General features: G+C 40.3%; 1 protein-coding gene across 3 annotated transcripts in view; it reads right to left on the bottom strand.

Annotated features, from left to right (window-relative positions):
* SLC44A1 (solute carrier family 44 member 1) overlaps positions 1–21,097 on the bottom strand; it is a 196,107-nt gene that overhangs the window by 132,574 nt on the left and 42,436 nt on the right. For all 3 annotated transcript variants that reach the window (XM_032418520.1, XM_032418522.1, XM_032418521.1), the window contains exons 2-3: positions 9,934–10,023; positions 574–716 (exon numbers count right to left, since the gene is read on the bottom strand). In XM_032418520.1, the coding sequence (XP_032274411.1) occupies positions 574–716; positions 9,934–10,023 (233 nt within the window). The remainder of the gene's footprint in view (positions 1–573; positions 717–9,933; positions 10,024–21,097) is intronic.

The following is a 21,097-nucleotide window of genomic DNA, read 5'->3' as shown; positions in this document are numbered from 1 at the left end:
TCCCACTCTCCCTGCTTGTGTTCCCTCTCTTGCTGTCTCTCTCTCTCTCTCTCTCTCTCTCTGTGTCAAACAAATAAATAAAAAAATCTTAAAAAAACAAAACAAAACTGGAAATGGATATGTACTGTACTTATAAATGATGCATCACAAAATGTTTTGTTATACCTTTAATGTTTCAAAATCCATTATCATCCCTCTGTCTCCCATTAAGTACAATCTTAGGAAGAAAAAATAATTACATTATTTCCAGAGTTAAAACTTCGTGTACAACCTAAAGGCTAATGGGAAAAGAGAGTATAGGAATAACGCTCTCAAATCAAGCCTTTACTCATTAAAACCTCAAGATGGTGCATTTTAACTTGGCAGCTAATTTTATTTCCTAGAAAATGTATTTACAGAGCAAAAACAGGAATAAGTCTAGTGGGCAGTTAAAAAAAAAAAATAAAACCACCAACAGGAGTCATACAAAAATAATATCTTACTGAATATTATTTTTATAATAGTAAGAAAAGCAGGATTTTCCACCCCCCTTCAAAGTTTCCATAGTGTTCATTCAGCCAACAGTCTACTCACTTCCGATGGGTGTGGTCCATGCCACTGTTTGGTATTGCTTCCAACTTTGCATTTTTCTGCCCACAGATATTTCCATAGCTGTCGTATCCTGACACTAGTCTTGCTGCTGCACCTGTTGCTACTGAAAAGCCACAAATAAATCCCTAGAAAAAAAAACAGAAAAAACATACAAATAAACCAGTTCAATAGCAACAGTCACTACTTGATACGATAATGAGCTTCTTTTGTCTGTTGAAGGGAACAAAGAGCTATCTTTCCTTCCTGCAAACACTATTCTACTGTTTTCCTGGGATTTCACAGAAGCAGCACAGAGAAGTCCACAGGGAAACACTATTTACTACCATAAACAAAACAAATCTCAAGCTTTTACATCATAAGATCGTCTATGCATTTTATAATAATAATAGCGGCTTCTCTGTATGGAACACCTGCACTGTGCTGGGCTCCTACCAGGTGCTTACCAGACATTATCGATAATCCTCAGGATGGGGAAACTGAGACCCAGAGAGGTTCAATAAGTTGCCCAACGCCCTAGAAGCTAGTAAAGATCAGAGCATAAAATCAAACCCAGCTTGTTTCATTCTTTACTTTTATTTGGTTGTAAAGGAGTTCTGTTAAATGGACAAGAGCAACAGATGAAAGAAAAAAATTCAAAGAAGAATAGGCGTGTGGGTTTGAATTATCATGACTTCGGGGCACCCAACGCTTCTGTTTCCTTCCTGCAGTAAAGCTGTACACAAGCTGAAGAGTTACGCCATGAACCACCACCACGCTTTTAATACTGCAGACTCAAGGAGAGTGAGGCCCTGGGTCTGTGTGCCACAAAGCTCACTTCATTTTGTGGGAATAGGCTTCATCACAGTGCCAAAGGCAAATAAATGGTAGACGCTTGGGGACTGCATCGTGCCTGCTGAGTCAAGTACGAACTAACCAAGGCAAAGCAGTAACAGCCCATACTCACTGCAGGCTAGTAGGCATAAGAATAGAAGTAAGGTCAATCACTACCGATAAACTGAACCGGGCGAAAAGACTGGGGTTAGAAAACCTTGCAACGTGGTCATTAAGAGGGTGAGTTTTTATTATCCTTATTGAAGTGGCCAAAGAAGGCAGAGATTATCAGTGTTTAATGTATCCTAGCCAAGTCTCATGAGTAGGACGTACATAAGCAACTCGGCTAGATCTCAGGCCCACAGTGCTCAGTACTTACTGCAGTTCCTCCAAGGAGAGTATTTCCCTCTTAAACATACTTTCCTAAAAAGGCAAACAAACTCTTTTTTCTAAATAACCCCTCTAGTTTTATCTTGCAGGTAAGGAAAGTGAGGTGGGGGAAGAGGGGAGTAGGGAGTGTGGCTCTAGCTAGTAGAAACTGCTTGAAACTACAGTTTATAAGAAAGTCCACTCCAGAGTGGAGACTATCTCTGATCTGCTACTCTCGTGCCTTCTGATCCTTGCCAGGTTACTTTAACTCTCTGTGCCTCAATTTACTCACCTGTAAAATGGACATAGTGAGTGCGTAGCTCATAAGACTGCTGTATGGATTAAATGAAACAATCCAGTAAAGTGGGAAGAATCCTGCTCAGCACATAGTATAAGAGCTCAATAAATATTAGCCATTATTGTTGTTAGAAATGAGAATATGTAAAGGAAAAGACCATGGGTTCTGGGGTCAGATAGTCAATGGAATACTGATGACTCTATTTTCTACTTGTGCAACATTGGACAAACCTGCTTAATGTTCTGTGCTTCAGTTTTCCTGTCTATAAATTGAGGCTAAAACCACTTACCACAAAGGCTACTGTGAGAATTATATGAAATAATGCATGTAAGTGTCTGTTTCCATAAAACCGTTAGTACCCTTCTACCTCAAAGCAGCAGCTAACTGCTTGCACTAGGGTTAGGCAGAGGCTGGTCCGGACTCACTCATTCACCCTCGCCTTCTGCCCCCTCCCTCTCTCCTGACTCCTCCATGGAAAACGCAAGACAGTTCCATGTCAGGACCTCAAGCCAATAGTAAAACGTAAGAACAAAAAATATTTAAGCCCCTGCACACATACACACGTGCAAACCAGCATGCCATGTTAAACATATCGCTAAACCTCAAATTAGGAAATCCCACACTGAACAAAAACTGGAAGTGAAGGTAAACATTAGGAGGTTTAATGGCTAACCTTTCCAATACAGTTCTTTAACAAAAAGAATCAAAGAATAACAGAAAGGGAACCCAGAGAGATCTGGATTTAAACCCTCACTCTACCACTTACTACCTATGTGACTTTGATCCAATTACCGACTTAAGAGTGTTTCTTCCTCATCCCTCACAAAGTACTATCATCTATTTCATAGCCTAATGATGAGGACTAAATGAAATAATGCATCTCTAACCCGTAGCTGGTCTGGTACATGGCTGGTGATAAGACATGGGAGCTGTTAGTGGGAAATCTGAAGGATAAAGCCAGCCTCAAGAAGTTGACACCAGTAACTGGGGACTAACCAAAAACTCCTTCAGTTCTCTCCTGTAGAACAAAAATTTCTAGGGAGAAAATGAGCAATATTGTCAGTAATTGTGTCACTACATAGAAACATTCAGACCACAATTACAATCTTCTTTCACTACTAGTCTAAAATAGCAAAGCCCTTGCATAATTAAAAGGTTATGCTCTTCTTTCACTTTTTATAGAAATGTTCTTCTTATGTTTGATAAGTACTTTGTGTTACAGATTCCTTTAAATGGTTTCTGATTTCCCTTTCTATTTTTAACAGTACAGTTGGACATGTTTTTGTGGGTTTTTTTTTTTTTAAATCATAAGCACCTCACATCCCTCTGGGATGTAGACAGAGGATAAATTATAAACGTTACATATATGTGGTAAAATGGGACACTGACATATTTTCACACAGACCATTTAAACTTCTTAGTAGCTTCCAAAGGCATTAGAGAAGAGAGGGTGAGAAGCTGCAGGGGAGAAAGGGAGGAGAATAAGTAAGCTAATAAGATAGGAAGAAACCATGACCGTTATCCCAGGGACTTCCCATATGGTACAAGTACTGACAATGGGGAACTAGGCCAAATATAATTAAAAATAAAATTGCCTTTAAAAAAACACACACACACACACATTCTGAAATCCAAATGCGGGAAGCAATATAGTTTCAGATGAGAAAAAAATGTGGTACATGAAATTAAAATAGGATGCGAGAAACTTTACAGAATGCACTCAATAATTTAATGGCTCTAAGTGGGGAGAGGAAAAGGCATTCAAGAGAAGGAAATCATATTAATGAAGCAAATGATAAGGAGGATGAGGAAAGCTTTTATACGCCTATAGTAGAGAGCAATCACTGCAGAGAAAGTAAGCCTGTTAGTAAGGAAGAGAACCACGGCTAAAATCTTAAAAGGACTGAGTTACTGAAGTCCTTGCAGAACTGCTCTTTTGAGACGGGAGGAGGAGACAAATCTAATCACAAACAGGAGGTGACTCAAATCAGATCAAGGCATACATTGGTGGATCCCAAGCTGGATCTGGCAAACTAGTAAGTATCCATTGCCTAAGTGGGAGAAAGGCAATTTGCTAATTAACGAACTGTGCTCACTAGTTCAACGTAAGAAGGAGGATTTGCTTAGTTTCATTCACTATTAGTCAAAGGAAGGGACATATTTTATTTCACAAGCATGTTTGAATTTCAAACCTGGAGCCTTAACATGCAGCTGAGCAAGGCAGAAGGCCTTAGTTTTGGCTTTGGGGGTGGGAAAAAACCAGTCAACAAAAACGTGTGTGGCAGGTGGGGATGAAATATGAATATGGCAAAATGTTTCAAAATAAAAAGATGGTCAAAAAAAAAAAAAGACTTCTACTTAGAGCTCTCTCCCAGGGATTAAAAAAAAATATGCCCAGACTCTTTTTTTCCTCAAATACTACCTCCTTTAGTTCTATACCTAATCCTATACCTCTATCCCTAAACTCATCCAAAGCTTGCAGTCAATCTCCTAATAACTAATTTGTCAAACCTTGAAGTAACATTTGGCTTCTGTTTCTCCTCTTCTTAGAACCCCGAGACAGGAAAGGCTATTAGGACCCAGCAGACAGGATAAGAATATCTGATGCAGAGCTAACATTTATACAAACAAACAAAAAATTTAAAAATTTTCCCTAATCTGCCAGATCTTTAAGGTTTAATAGGATGTATTACTCAAAGAAAGAAGAAAGCAGCAATAAGCAAAAATGACTGGAAGTCTAGAAAATGCCTCTCAATAAGCATTTACCGAGCATCATCAAACACAAGATGTCATGCAGGGTATGAAAGGGTTATAAGACATACAATTTACCTTGAAAGAACTGAAATGTTCTCAAAAGATTAGAAAATAATGAGGTGTGAGGAAGCAAGATCAGAGAGGCTCAGTTGCATGGGCAGCTTGAACAATGCAAATAGAAATAAAACACACGACAAGGAATGCTAGGAACTGAACCCAGCTCTGCCGCAAACACTCCTTATGATCGTGGGGAAGTCACTTTAAATTCTGAGCCTCAGTTTCCTTGCCTGTCACAGGGCTTGAACTAGATTAATCTCTAAAGCCCTTTCCTCTTCCCAAATTTTATGATCCTAAGGGAAAGTAGACAGAGAGTAAAATGTTTCAGACTATACTTGCAGGAAGAAGGATAAACCCATTTGGTCCAGCACAGTGACCAAGGATACAAAAACAAGAGTGGATTAAAAGTAAATTGATTCAAACTATTTAAAAATAGTTAAAATGGCAAATTTTATGTTATATATATTTTACCATAATTTTTTTAAAAAAGGAAAAAAACAAAGGATCTAACAGAAAGTAGGTAGGTATTTGGATCAGGTAACCTTAGGGTAATTTTTGGCGTGCTATTCTTCCTATTCTAGGATCCTGCCAGAGCTCAGACCATCATACAGATGACTAAATATTGCAATGAGTCTTTGAGTCTTTCACTTTGTGCTGCATGCTCAACAATAGTTAATGAGGTAGAAACACTATGCTCTGGGAACTAGACTAATGCTATAAAATAAAAAAAGGTCCTTGAAGCAGTCTGAAGGGACAACGTATTCAGTGTCGTCTCCTACCCCCAGCTCTAGTCCAGATCATTCTCCAAAACTCCCAACTCTGCATTTCCCACTGCTTATCTTTACCCACACCCTACTTGTCCCAAACTCATCTTCTCATTCCACATTTCCTCAAGCCACTTCCCTTTCCTGCATCTACCCTGTCTGCCTTTGTAGTATCGTTCCTTACCAGACCGCACATGTAAGGTACGGAGTGAGCGGACTCCTCGGTCTCCCCCCTCCACACTTCTGGCCATCATTCTCGCTTCCTAACTGCACCGGAGGAAGCAAGGATGCTAACCTGTTTGCTCAGAATCTGAACTACTGACGACACCACATTTTCCTGGCAGGTGAGGTTACTGTGTCCATGTTCTAAACAACAACTTTCCTACTGTTCCCAATTCCAGGCAACAAAGGAGGGACTACCTCTTGAGGCCTCGCCTTCTAGACCTCTTCTCTTCCAGGCCCAACCCTGCCACCGTGTAACCTAGACAAGTTACTTAACATAGGCCTGTGCCTCTGTTTTCTTATCTGTAAAATGAGAATGATGTTAACAATAAGCATCGACTTCATTGTATAGCTGTGAAATTTAAACGTTTCTGTGTCACATGCAGGACAGTCTCGAGTCCAGAGTAAGCAGCACTCAGTATCAGGGGTACCTTATAGGGCGTCACCACTGTCCATGGTGAGCACTCCTATTAGGGCCAAGCAGTCACCTCTTTCCTGCCTTTCTGTGGTAAGCTGATCTGGGCAGAGAGGGTCCAGATGGCTCTCTTCTCTCTTCTCACTCATACCTCTCTTTCCCCGAGACAGAATGAAGTCACACTGCCCAACATGGGAAGGACCTTCAGGCCACATGGCCTAAGCTTCATTCTATAAGTCGTTTTTACCAAGCAGCTCTTTACTGGGTAGAATCAGGTGACTGTCTGGCTAATATAGGGCTTTGTTGATCCACCTCATTCTTGTTCCTTCATGTATACAGAAACTGTGGTTTAGAACCTATAAGCTGCAGTCAGAGTTGACCTGAAAAACCCTACCCTGAACCCTTCATACAAGAACCTCTTAGTCATCCTTACTCTGCCTCCCTCTTGTCCTCAACGTTGATGGTACTCCCTCCTCTCCTTTATCACTACCTTACTTCAGGTTTTCCACAGGTTACCTGGACTATTCCATCAGCCTCCATAGTGGTCCCTCTTCATAATGTGTTATAAACCATCTGTGACACTGGCTACCAGGGCCATCTTTCTAAGCCTGGTCACATCATTTCTTGCTCACAATCCTTCAGTGGTTGGGGCACCTGGGTGGCTCAGTCGGTTAAGCGTCCAACTCTTGATTTCCGCTCAGGTCATAATCTCAGGGTTGTGAGATTAAGCCCCATGTTAGGCTCCTTGCTGGGTGTGGAGCCTGCTTAAGATTCTCTTTCCCTCTCTTCCTTTGCCCCTCCCCCATTCTTCCTCTTCTTAAAAAAAAAAAGAAAGAAAGAAAGAAAAAAGAATAGAAAACTCTTCAGTGGTTTATTGGCACCTAAAACAGTAGTCTCAACCCTGGCTGAACACTGGAAACACAGAGATTAAGTCAGAATCAGAGGAGGAACCCAGGAAAGAGTATTTTTTAAATCCCAGCTGATTTTGATACGTAAGCAACTCGTCCAATAGGAGAACAACTTGACTGCTACTTTAATGGAAAACAGAAATTTAGAAGTACAATGCTACATGCAATTTTTTTTTAGAACACAGTAAATGTATGTCCAATAATTTCAGAATATTGATAAAAGTTCAAATGTGGAAGATGACAGCTCTCAAGAAGGTGGCAGCAATTTGCTTTGAAAAATACCCTAAGTTCTAGACAAGGCAAGCATGGAAAAACCTGGAATGTAAGGGAGGAAATAGAAGTACAGATATTTATGAAGAGGTGAACATGTGTAAATAAAAAGATATAATGCTGGAGATGAATGTAATAAGACAAGATCTTAAAATTTTTATTTCAAAGCATAGATATCAAGGAATGAGCAAAGAACTGCAAGTAAGGACAGTGAATAAAGATTTAGCTTGAATATTCGGCCATGAGATGACAGAAAGAAGCAGACACCTGGCCACTGGGTTAAAAGAGTATTCCAGTTCCTATTCTACCTTTGCCACATATTACCAGTATTCTATTCTTAGACAAGCTAATATTTACCCTTGTTACACCTTGTTTGTAAGCTGGGGAGAAAACCTATTTCATAAGGTAACTGGGAGAATTTAATGAGATGAATCAAAAGCATCAAGCATAGGATAATGCTCAACAAATGTTAGATGAATGTTTCTCTGAAACGTACTACAGAATGAAATCCTAAAGAAAAAAACTTTTAAAAACCAGACAAAACAAATACACAGAAGACAAAAAGCTTTGCTCTACTGCTGAGTCCGTATGGTAGGCAACAGAACTTGGAAATTTCTCCCATTTCCACATGGCAAAATGCGAGATTAGCTCAACTCCACGAGGGTAATCCATTTAAAAAAAACCATTTTAAAACAAATAACCACTATGCCTACATTTAGAAGTACACACAGTGGGTCTTAATTGCAATGGCACTGAAATCAACATTGTATTAATTACCATTGCATTAAAATGTGTCAGTAAACAAATAGCTCCTTATTCTAAGTCACTCCTCAGTCAGCCTACCAACATTAATGATCGCACTTTCCTGAGCTATTTTATCACAGAAAAAATCAAAAGCACCTGGAGAGGCAGGTACATGTTTTTATAAACATAATTTTGAAAGGTCAGCTGCCGTCTGTCTCAGGGTAATTCAGGGAGTAGGGAGAGGTTTGCTAATTCTGTTAGCAAAAAAAATCTTTCCCACACTTGGCACACACACCACATTTCAGAAGCTACTCCATTAAACTAAGGAGACTCTTGAACAACATCTTCGAAGTCCTAAATGAGGAAATGGGTATTCTGATGTTTTCTGAGTATCTTAGGTTTCATGAAACTGAGCTGTCCTTATCTTTACAACGAATATTCCTCATTTTATTCGATTTATGATATCTCTTTAAAGTCGGCTGCTTTCTTTTCCTTTCTTCAGGTACATAACTGGTCCCTGCAATTATGCCTATTCGTCAGGATTAGGGTGGTTCTGTGGTTTGCAAATGGCATTTGCGAGGTGTGCAGTTGCAGAGGACACAGAGTAAGATTATCCTTAAAGAAGCTCTACAAAAGGTATGGGGCTTAAAAACACTCATACATTTGTGAAAAAAAGGCTGCCAGAGGTAGTGTATTTGTGTTTTGGTTGTGAAGACTAAGAAAGAGAGCGTAATACCCGTCTGCAGAGTCCCCTTGAGGCAGAAGAGAGTACCGGCCTGGAAATGAGGAGAGCAGGTCTGTGACCAACTCTCCCATGAACTAACAGTGTGGCCGTGGCATGGTCATTTCCATCTCGGGGTTGGATGCTTTTCATCTGTAGAATGAGGGGGATGAACCAGGTGAGGATTTCTAAGCCCATTCTAAGCTCTCAACATCAGCGAGCTTTAAAAGCACTGCTGTCATCCCCCCCCTTTTTTTCCCCCAGCCCAGCACACCGGCAGTGACTCCAAAGTTCCTGAAGCCTGCGTCAGAAATCCTGCAGGGCGGGGTGGGGATGCAGTTTGAAGAAGCAACACCTCCATCCCCACCGACACTCTGCACCAGGGGCTCTGCTCCTCCATCCTCTATACCCAATGGAAAATCACCAAGTCCCTGATCTCTGATGGAGAGATGCCACTCTTTATAGCAGACACAGCACAGGGTGGGGAAGGCTAGTATGGGCAGAAGGAGGGAGCAACCAGCCTCCCCTGGAGGAAGAACTAAAAGATGTCAGATTTGGAAACACTGTAGACATCCTCTAGCACAAACTCTAATTGTATATAAAGGAACACCAAATCCCCCAGGGGAACACTGGTACAAAAATAACCATCAGGTTGGTGGGACTGGGTTGGATACATGCTCAGGACTCGGGTCAGTGCTCCACTCAACACTCCATCAAGATCACAATTCACAGACATTCATGTCAAATGATCTGGCTTTCTTAAATGATCTAGGACAAGAGACAGAGTTCCAATGCTCTGAATTTTATCTCATGTATCAAGAGGTACCAAATACCAATGAAGTGCATGGGACAAAAATAACAGCTTCGATGGTCTCCTAGGACCTCCAGTTAGAAGCACTTCAGGAGGGGTTGAATATATAAATAAATAAGCTCCCTCTTTAAACCAATTCCGCATCCTTCCCCTGGATCATGAGTTCGCCGGGTCTGATGCTCTGCGAGAGGATCCTTACCATCCCAATGCAGAAGAGGATAAAAAGCAGCAACCATGGCACGTCCGTACAGCTACGGTCCTCCAGCGGCTTCCATTCTCGTTTAGAGCTCTGTCGGAAAACACAAAGTAACAGAGTGGCGAGTGTTAAACTTAGTTAAAATTAGGAAGGCACAAACATATCACTTACTCCTAGATTCCTTCTTGCTGGACATGTTTCTTACTCAAACTTTTAAGACACAACTCAAATATGTGTCACCTTTCTGGGACGTCTTCCCTAACTCCCACCGTTCTTCCTGTCCACTCAGAGTACTGACTGCAATGCTTTTTTTTTTTTTTTTTTTTTTTGGTATCTCTATTACGGTATTTAGCATGCTGAATTGGAATGTGTTGAGCTGTGTCCTCAGAAGAGCATGAGCTTCACAAGGGAAGAGACCTCTTCTCATTTCCTGGTATCTACCCTGACACGGGAGGGTTCAAGGTATGTACTCAGTGTGAGCTTTTTAAAATTAATAAACAGGGGCGCCTGGGTGGCTCAGTCGATTAAGTGTCTGACTCTTGTTATCAGCTCAGGTTTTAATCTCGGATTTGTGAATTCAAGCCCCACGTTGGGCTCCATGTTGGGTGTAGAACCTGCTTAAAATAAATAAATAAAATAAAAAAAGAACGAACAAATTCTTCCAACTTCGATCTTAGTGGTAGCTTTCTCTTTGTGTGTCCAGATGCTAGACTAACAAATTTATAATGTGCTTTACATGTGTTCTCTTCTAGGAAGAAAGCCCATTAAAATGAACTCCTATTCGGGGGTAGTTTCTTTTATATCTAATAAGATTCAGGAAGGAAAAACTAAATTAAAACATTTTTACAGACTGATCTGGGTAACTCCTAAACTATCATCCATGGATCTTTACTCTGTTTCTGGAAAGTTTAAAGAGTTTCTAGATCAAACAGAGATTCCCTAACTAAAGAACTAGAAGCATTCTAAAAGTGAATTTGCAAAGTATTGATTGGAATCATGATTGTATTTTTCTTTCGTATAGCAAACAGTCTTAGGTTTTCGAATCATCTTGCAAATTCCTTTTAAACAGAATGTAACTGAAATAACACTCCTAAGCTTTCTAATGAACAAAAATCCCAGAGCCTCACAGCCTCCGTTGAATACAATAAACTGAGAAGGGAGAGAGATGGTAGTCTCGGGAAACCTATGGGAAAATTTCCTGTAAGAAGAAGGGTGTGGGGGTGCCTGGGTGGCTCAGTCGTTAAGCGTCTGCCTTCGGCTCAGGTCATGATCCCAGTGTCCTGGGATCAAGCCCCGCATCTGGCGCCCTGCTCAGCGGGAAGCCTGCTTCTCCTTCTCCCTCTGCCCCTGCTTGTGTTCCCTCTCTTGCTGTGTTTCTCTCTCTGTCAAATAAATAAATGAAATCTTTAAAAAAAAAAGAAGAAGGAGGATGTGGCCTCCAATGGCTTCCATGACAAGATCAGGAAGCCATCTGAGAAGGCTTATCTGCAGGAAAGCACACACAAGCAGAAGGCAGCTGGAGATAATACGGAGCCCTCTAATACTAGATATACTAATACTAAATACTAAATACTAGTATTTAGAGTGCAAGAGTGAGGAATTGGTTCTCAGGTTTGCTTATTAGCTTTCCTTCCCTTAAAAAAAAAGTTTTTAGCTATGTATCCTTTGATAACCTGATGAAAGGTACACATTCTTGTCTTGGGAGGTATGCATCTATTTGCATAATTTTCATAAAACCTTAGGGAATTCAGACCCCAGGTTAGGAAACTCAACTTTAAAATACCTGCCTATCAACGTTGAGGGCACAGAGTCTGAGCTACAACCCCTCTTTCCTGCCCCCTCACGTGCTAACCAGACAAATGCTTTTTCTTTGTTTAGTGCCTTACACTGTTGAATTGTTCAACAAAAAAACCCACCACCCTTGAAAGCTTGCTCCCAGACACCCACACAAGAAAACAAAAGAGCAGTAGTGAGTCATGGGGAAAAACCTTACCCCAAGACTCTAACTAGCATTAAAAAATGAAGAGTGAGTAGGCAGTTTTTTCCAGAGGAATGTAACACTTTGGAAAATGGATAAAGGGCTCTGTTCTCTCCCTAGTTCTGTCATTAGCTAGCTACATGACTTTAGATAAATCGCTTCATCTCTCTGGGTGGCAGGAAGGAGTTAGATTGGATCTCTTAGGTTCCTTCCAACTCTAAAAATCTGTGATCAGGAAGACAGTTTTGCGAAAATTTTTATTATGACCAAAAAAAAAAGCTACAAAAATAATTTAACATTATTCCTTGTATTATTCAAGTAAGAATGCCTGTATTGTGGTCGTGTTTTGGAAGATAGTTGCTCACAGTATGAATAAAGAATGTTTCTTTGTATTAAGTAATTTCAATCTTGAGTAATACCCATTACAGTAAAATTACTTACAAACACAGAATTTGGACACCTCTTTGAAATTTATTATATTTACTCTAAGGTAATTTCCAGAGCAACAGCTACTTTAAAATACTATATTTGTTTATTCTAAACTGTCGGGTGAGGGGGGAATAAATAAACTGATTGAGTTTATTTATCCACAACTATTGTCTTAGTAGTTTTACCTTAGACCAACATTCCACTTTTAATGCTTAGATTTTCACCAAAACATAAAGAAAGTGGGATTTCACTCTTGACCAGAAACACAAAGATTCAACATCTCAACAATTCAATTCAACTTACTGTGGGCCACTTCTAACCAAATATATAAAAAACCTTTCACAGGGGATGAGAAGTGGAAAAAGGATAGGGGTTACATATGAAAAAAATAGTGATAGGGCGCCTGGGTGGCTCAGTCGTTAAGCATCTGCCTTCGGCTCAGGTCGTGATCCCAGGGTCCTGGAATCGAGCCCCGCATCGGGCTCCCTGCTCAGTGGGGAGCATGCTTCTCCCTCTCCCACTCCCCCTGCTTGTGTTCCTGCTCTCGCTGTATCTCTCTGTCAAATAAATAAAACCTTAAAAAAAAAATATTAAACTTGACTTCCCCCTTCTCTTTACTAAAATTTGACTTAACAGTGGCATATTTTCATTTTAGCTCCTATTCTTAATGCTATCAGTCATTGATCACTGTTAACTAGGTGCTATACCCAAAGCTTTACATACTTGATGTCTTCTTTACATACATTATGTCTGCAAAACAGCTGATATACGTATCCTTATTTCAGATAAAAAACAACAACAAAAAAACCCTCAAGCACAACAGTTAAATAATCAGCCCAAGATTTTACAGCTGTGCAACCAGAATTTGAATCCAAGTCTGTGACTACAAAGCCAAATCCAATGAGAGTATCATTCATTTGTACCAGTCAGTAAGGAGCAAAAAACTCCATTAGTTTTTCCTCACAACGCAAAATTTGGGAGCCAATCCAATTATTTAAAATCCTATATGCACAGAGAAAGAGAGTGAGATGTTTTATGAGCCATGACATTTCTCAAGCGAGTCAAGAAACCCAACAGTTGAAAAACTTTAATGATTCTTTAACAGATTTAACCAAGTGGCAACTGGATTTAATGCTGTCTGTTTCTTCCAATTAAAATCCACATAGACCCAGCAAAAGTAAAATGTTTTACAAAAGCACTTGTTAAATGTGATTTTTATCCCTTTCTCAAATTCTACAGGAGATTAATACAAGCTGCCAGTAAATGTTAGCTCCCTTCCCCTTCACAGAATCTTACAATTTAGGAATTAAATAGGGTCAAAGTAACCATACCGTGTAAGCCTTAGTGACAGTGATTGAGACCGAGGGAAGGGAGAGGTAGGGACTAGCCCAATGGATCACATTTGATCCTCAAAACAATTCTGTTAGTCATTATTATATATTCCTGATTTTTCTATTTTGTAAAAGAGAAAACCAAGGTTCAGAGAAAATAAGTGAAAAATCTATTTCTGAAACCTGAGACCTCAAACTCAAGCAGAGAGATGGACACTATTCCAGTTAAGGGAGTGCTAAAAATAAAAAACATGGTAACAAGATGAAGAATGCCTTTGTCAGCCTCATCAATAGACTAAACAAAGCCAAGGAAAGACTCAATAAACTCAAGGATAGAATCAATAAACTCAAGGATAGGTCAATAGAAATTACTGACAGTGAAACACAAGGAAAAAAAGAGTAAAAAAATCAAAAACCCACAACCAAGCATCCAAGAACTATAGGGCAATATCAAATGGTCTAACATATGTGTAATTGGAATCCCAGAAGAAGACTGGATGAGACAGAGAAAATGTTAGAAGAAATAATGACTGAGAATTTTCCAAAAATTGTAACAAAATTAGCACAGCTATATTTACTAAATTTATAACAGAAGAAATCAAAGCACAGATCCAAGAAGCTCAGAGAATCCAAGCAGGATAAAATCCAACCAACACACATATGCGTGTGTGCATACACACACACAATACACACCCTACACATATTATATTCAAACTGTTGGAAACCGAAAATACAGAGATCATCTTGATGGCAGTGGAGGGGGGCGGGGCACAAAGATTAAACAACCTTCTTGTCAGAAACTATGCAAAGCAAAAAACCAATGCAATGACATCTTTAAATTACTGAAAAAAAAAAATTAAAAACAACCAATACACTAGGGGTGCCTGGGTGGCTCAGTCGGTTAAGCATCTGCCTTCAGCTCAGGTCATGATCTCGGAGTCCTGGGATCAAGCCCCATGTCCGGCTCCCTGCTCAATAGGGAGTATGCTTCTTCTTCTTCCTCTGCCCCTCCCCCACCCCACTGATTCTCTAATAAATAAAATCTCTTAAAAAGAAAAAAAGCCAAAACAACCAACACTATTAACCCAGAATTCTATACCCCCCAAAAAATGTTTCTCAGAAATACATTTTCAAACAAACAAAATCTAAGAATTTATTAGCAGCAAACCTCAACTATAAAAAAGTTCTAAAAAATTCTTCAGACTTAATAAAATACCAGACAAATTTCAATGTACTCAGAGAAACAAAGATTTCCAAAAATGGATAAAATTAAAGTTTGAAAGTTTCCATAATAAAGTTTTTTTATTATTTATTTTATTTATCTTAGAGAGAGAGAGCATGTAAGCGAGGGGAGGGGCAGAGAGAGAGGGAGACAAGCGACTCCCAGCTGAGCAGGGAGCCAGAAGCAGGGCTCAATCCCAGGACCCTGAGATCATGACCTGAACCAAAACCAAGAGTCAGTTGCTCAACCAACTGAGCCACAAGCACCCCAAAGTTTTTTTTTAATTTAAAAAATAAGGGTGTGAATATATGTGTACAATGGTATTCATACTATATAGTCTTTCTACTTATACAAAGTTAATAATCTAGAAGGCAAAATTATAATTTATAATACTAGTACTAGACCATAAAAAACAATTCTAAGTCAGACCACAACCAAACTCTAGCTCATGTTTTTTTTTTAAAGATTTATTTATTTATTTTAGGGAGAGAGAGAGCTCGTGCACATGAGTGGAAGAATCTCAAATAGACTGCGCTGAGCATGGAACCGGATGCAGGGCTTGATCTTGCGACCCTGAAATAACAACCTGCGCTGGAATCAACAGTCTGATGCTTAACCAACTGAGCCACCCGGACTCCCCTGACCTCTATCTCATGTTTATGTTTTCTTATATTCATATCCTTAAAGTTAGGGAAGAACAATGTTTAATATCTTCACATTCCTTCCTACATTTTGCACATCATAGATGAAAAGAAAGAAAGGGAGGGAAGGAAGGAGGAAGGAAGAAAAGCTTCCATCGTATCTCTTACAGAAGTCTTAGCACAGGCAACTACGTCCTAGACTCCACATTCACTATGAGCCCTAATACCTAAAGCCAAAGCCTTCTGGTAAATTTGATATGCTGTAGTAGGGATGTGTATTTTTTAGGAACTAAACCTGTAACAAGTTATGACCTAAATTTCCATGTTATTTCTAATGAAAATATGGTTGTCGAGTAAATGTATTACAGATAACAGTAACACACAAAGGTTTGGACAAATGATATGTTATAACCAGTTAGGTCAAATCAGGTACCACTGGAGGGCATCAGCAATAAAAAGGGCAGGCAGGGTGGGCCAAGGGTAGGAAAAGGTCTGGCAGATGTGAATCTAGTTCACCGAAGTAGGCTGAGCAGGAATAATCAGAAAGAAATGAAAAGATCAGAGAGGCAATACCAACAATCCAGAATTGAGACAAGCGGGTCTCAAACACGGAGTCAAGGAGGACCCAAAATCCAGGAAGTCACAGGACACCCAGGTAGTACCTAACAGCAATGACTGAATGCTTCCAGCCCTCTTTTCATACTTTATGCTTACTCTCTGTATGACTTTCTCTTAACTAAGATAAAAGTATGAAGCTTCCCAAAAGATTCTTACACTAATCTAGTAACAATATTACCTAATGCTATGAATCTTTCCTTAACACGCCAGACCTGTGTAGACATGGTTTGAAAATAATGAAAAATGTGCTACAGAAAAGAGCACAATTACACTAAGAAGTTAATCGATTTTCAGACAATACTCTTAGGCATTCTGTTGATTCTTCAGCTCGATACTGAGTGCCACACAATGTACCTGAGATTCAAAGCCAAGTAAGATAGCCCCTGCCCTTGGGGCACCTGGGTGGCTCAGTCAGTTATGCGGCTGCCTTCGGCTCAGGTCATGATCCCAGGGTCCTGGGATCGAGCCCCAAATCGGGCTCCCTGCTCAGCAGGAAGCCTGTTTCTCCCTCTCCCACTCCCCCTGCTTGTGTTCCCTCTCGCTGAGTCTCTGTCAAATAAATAAATAAAATATTAAAAAGAAAAAAGATAGCTCTTGCCCTCACTGAACTCCAGTTTAATAAGAGAAAGACAAATTAGCTACTATGGTATCGTCAAGTGAGGCCAAAATAGAGACATGTAAAAAGTAATGCAGGGATAGAGATGCGAACTATTGAGTAAACATTTGTGAGATCTGTTGAAATTACCTCGCAAATTCTGAAGCAAACACTGAAAAATGATCCTTGGTGTCTAAAATAGAATGTGTTTTGTGCCCAAAACATACTGAAAATTCTCGCTCTCTATGATGGGGAAATATTGACTGCCAAATAAGAATTATTCCACTCAGAAATGTTTAGTCGTCAACAAACAACATTAAGTTGGTTTAAAAATACAAAAATCAGCCATTTCTTTATTTTGTATCAAGATTTCTTTATACTAGGGCGCCTGGGTGGCTCAGTTGGTTAAGCGACTGCCTTCGGCTCAGGTCATGATCCTGGAGTCCCGGGATCGAGTCCCGCATCGGGCTCCCTGCTCGGCGGGGAGTCTGCTTCTCCCTCTGACCCTCCTCCCTCTCATGCTCTCTGTCTCTCATTCTCTCTCTCTCAAATAAATAAATAAAATCTTAAAAAAAAAAAAAAGATTTCTTTATACTAAAGATTCTAGGGTTGCTCCAGTGAGGAAGGGGCCTTTCAGTCTTTTCAGACTGAAAAGTGGTTTTCCTTCCTTTTCTGGCACAATTAGTGTATTTACTAAGCTGCTCAAATATTTTCATGTTGATGTCACCGGTGAGCCTCCTAAGTACTATCTGGTCACATACATCTAGAACTGCTTCAGCTGGGAATCTCTGCTGCACTCACTGACCACAAGCTCTCTTGTCATTTCCCGAGTAAGCCTCAGAGGACTGTATTCTCCTACATTCAAAGCAGAACGAAGTGTCAACCTAGAAGGCTGGTGTTCACCCTGCAAAAGAAAGGGCAAGCCAGCAACAGCTCCAACACCGTGAGGGCCAGGAGCTCACAACTACAGTTGCCCAGTATTTCTGTGTTTTGATCAGTCGGGAGATAGAGCGCAAGCATTTATCATTAATAATTAGGTATGGAAGCTCAGAAACTTAAGCAGAATCAAGATTATCCTTAAAGGTCATCAACACGTGCCTACACTCCCACAGGACTGCAATGAGAGTTAAACTGGGAGGTCAGGAATTACAGTAACCTGAAGCCTCCACCTCATGAGAAGCATACGGACACCACGTATGGGCCTAGATCTCTGCAGCTCGGATCCATCCTTTCCATCCACGCTGCCTTTCCCAGATTCCAGTGAAAAGCTAACTGTGCATGTGAAGGCCAAAGCATGCTGAGATGTGGCCTCTCGTGCAGGCCAGATTCCCAGAATGCCTCCTTGGGGTGTGTTTGCTAATTTGATGAATAATTAAATCCCCCCTCCCCAGTGTTATTATTATTAGGGGTTTTTTTTGCCTTTTTTTTTTTTTGAACATCACGGTCTCTCTACTGCCTGGATAAACAGACCGCCTCCAAAATTGGCTCCATAGTTCCAATGGCTCTACTACAGTTTTCATCATCTTGGCTGCTCCTTGGCACATCCAGAAAACCTCTAAGGTAGTCACTGAATGCATCTCCAAGGTGACTGCTACTAGGTACCTGTGTGATTTAAGTTACCCATGTGGCAAACATTGGGCTATCTGTGAGGACTTTATTTTGTTCGTGCCAGTCTGTTTTACACAAAAATCTCCAGTACTAAAGGCAAATAGTCATACACTCCAAATCTTCAAAGCTCCCTCCAAGGACATACTGCTTCATTAAATTCCCCAATATGCTTTTATTTGCGCAGAGTAGTAACAAAAGAATAAAAGAGCTGATGTGTATCATTTTTGCCACAATTTTCAATAGAGTGAGCAGACCTGATGAAGTTGGGCAGCAATAAAACATGGAGGCTTTCAGCCTTCTGTTCATAGCACCTGCAAATAAAATCCTGTAATAGGATTTTGAAAGACATCGCTTGCCCTTTGGGAAAGCTCTCTCAAGGATTTGGAGTGCATAACTACTTACAGTTACCATAAGTAATCCGTTTCATTTGCTAAGCCTGGTGATGGCAATTTATATTTTGAAAGGTAAAAATAAAAGCATGATTTTAACGGCAGTTAAAGGTAATAAGATACATTGAATGGAAAGATACAAGCATCTGTGTCCAACTGCTTTTCTTAGTTCATGAACTTTATGCTAAATCACAAACAATTCATCCGTTGAAGAATAAAGGGGGAAATGGCAACTAGAGCCACTTTGTAAGTTATTTAGTTACACAGCGATAGAAAGATCATGGGGAGATATCTCCCTTTTGTCTTCACCCTTCCTCCAGCTGCCCTAAAAATAAATAAATAACTGTGGTCCTGCTACAAAGATGTTCTTCCATCAAACTCCCCAGTGGCTGTCTTTCTTGCACATGAGCACATGATAATTAGTGGGCAGAGGCCAAGGTCATCCTGCTCTGCAACGTAGCTAATAGCATCTTTTACCTCCACCATCAATGAAACACGATCAAAATTATCCAAGCCTTGTCTGCCATCCTCAAACAGTATTTCTAACCGGTCTTTCTTCTGAATCAGTGGTGAGCAATGTTTTTAACTTGGAATTACTACCTTTTTTTTTCTAATTATACCATTTTTATGGCCTTCATTTTCCCCCCATTACATCCTACAAGTGTCAGAACTTCTTCGGTACTTGATGACACCAAGGACACGAAAAAGACCAAAGCTCTACTTTGCACCACCTCCCTGTGACAGGACAGCCAGTTTCCAGACTGCTAATGGATTTACTGAATTTCCTTGCTATACTAGAAATATGTATTAAAGCAAGAGTTCATAGGTACTCAGCATAGGATTCTAACTCACATCTGGCTTCCATTCCATGATACAATAAGAACTGACCCATGAAGGGGGGGAAATCGGAGGGGGAGACGAACCATGAGAGACGATGGCCTCTGAAAAACAAACTGAGGGTTCTAGAGGGGAGGGGGGTGGGTGGATGGGTTAGCCTGGTGATGGGTATTAAAGAGGGCACATTCTGCATGGAGCACTGGGTGTTAGGCACAAACAATGAATCATGGAACACTACATCAAAAACTAATGATGTAATGTATGGTGATTAACATAACAATAAAAAATTAAAAAAAAAGAACTGACCCATGAAGTCCATACTGACTAAGGAGAAGGAATATGAAGATTACACTGACTGTAACACAGCTAATGGGTGGGTGGAACTGAGTAAATTTATGTTTTAAATCAGAATTAGAGAGGTGCCTGGGTGGGTCAGTCAGCTGAGCATCTGCCTTCAGCTCATGTCATGATCCCGGGGTCCTGGGATTGAGCCCCACGTCGGGCTCCCTGATCAGCGGGGACTCTGCTTCTCCCTCTCCCTCTGCTCCTCCCTGCAGTTCGGGCTCTCTCTCCCTCTCTCTCAAATCATAAAAAAAATCTTTTAAAAAAATGTGCATAGAATTTTCCTGTAAGGGACCGAACACATAATGACCATTCTTCCCACCTTACTGCCTACTTCGGACTTGTTGGTTTTATTCACTGCTATATCCTCAGTAGATGAAGAGTGTCTGGCAAACAGCAGGCTCTCTAAATTTCTTTAATGAATGAATGAACAAGGCTAGGTCCCTTGCCACTGGTGTGACATAATGTTAGAGCAAACATCCTTATTGTCCCTCCTGCATGAGATCATGTCCCTAAAAAGCATTCTACTGCATCACAGGCTGGCTCCTTTCCCCAGAGATATTATATAGTATGGTATTCCCCAAAGATGTTTATTAATAAGTCTACAAGAAAAATAAATGACAAATTTAAATAAGTTTCAGAAATATTAACAAAATCTATTCTTCCAAGTAGGATTTGTCTGAGACCTTACTGTGAGACACTCAAAAACTTATGTGGTCACGGGAGACATGAGTACACAGTACCAACCTCTCTAACAATACGTTTCTGGAAACCAGAGCATACGGGTTCATGCTCCCACTTGAAAAACACTTTCAGAAGTGAAGGCGGGTAGCGCTAGTTAAGACTATGCTGAGGGGCGCCTGGGTGGCTCAGTCGTAAAGCGTCTGCCTTCAGCTCAGGTCATGATCTCAGGGTCCTGGGATCAAGCCCCACGTCCGGCTCCCTTCTCGACAGGAAGCCTGCTTCTCCCTCTCCCACTCCCCCTGCTTGTGTTCCCTCTCTCGCTGTGTCTCTCTCTGTCAAATAAATAAATAAAAATCTTAAAAAAAAAAAAAAAAGACTATGCTGAAACTGAAAGCAATTTAAACTGGTTACATACTTTTGGAAAGTAATTTGGCAATACATTTCAAAAACCCAAGGAAATAATCTAAAACATTAAAATAGCTGCACATAAGAT

Source organism: Phoca vitulina, unplaced genomic scaffold (assembly GCF_004348235.1).
Source record: "Phoca vitulina isolate PV1807 unplaced genomic scaffold, GSC_HSeal_1.0 scaffold21, whole genome shotgun sequence".
In the NCBI taxonomy this organism is placed as follows: Eukaryota; Metazoa; Chordata; class Mammalia; order Carnivora; family Phocidae; genus Phoca; species Phoca vitulina.
The sequence above is the reverse complement of the archived record's forward strand: the minus strand, read 5'-3'. Positions and strand labels throughout refer to the sequence as shown.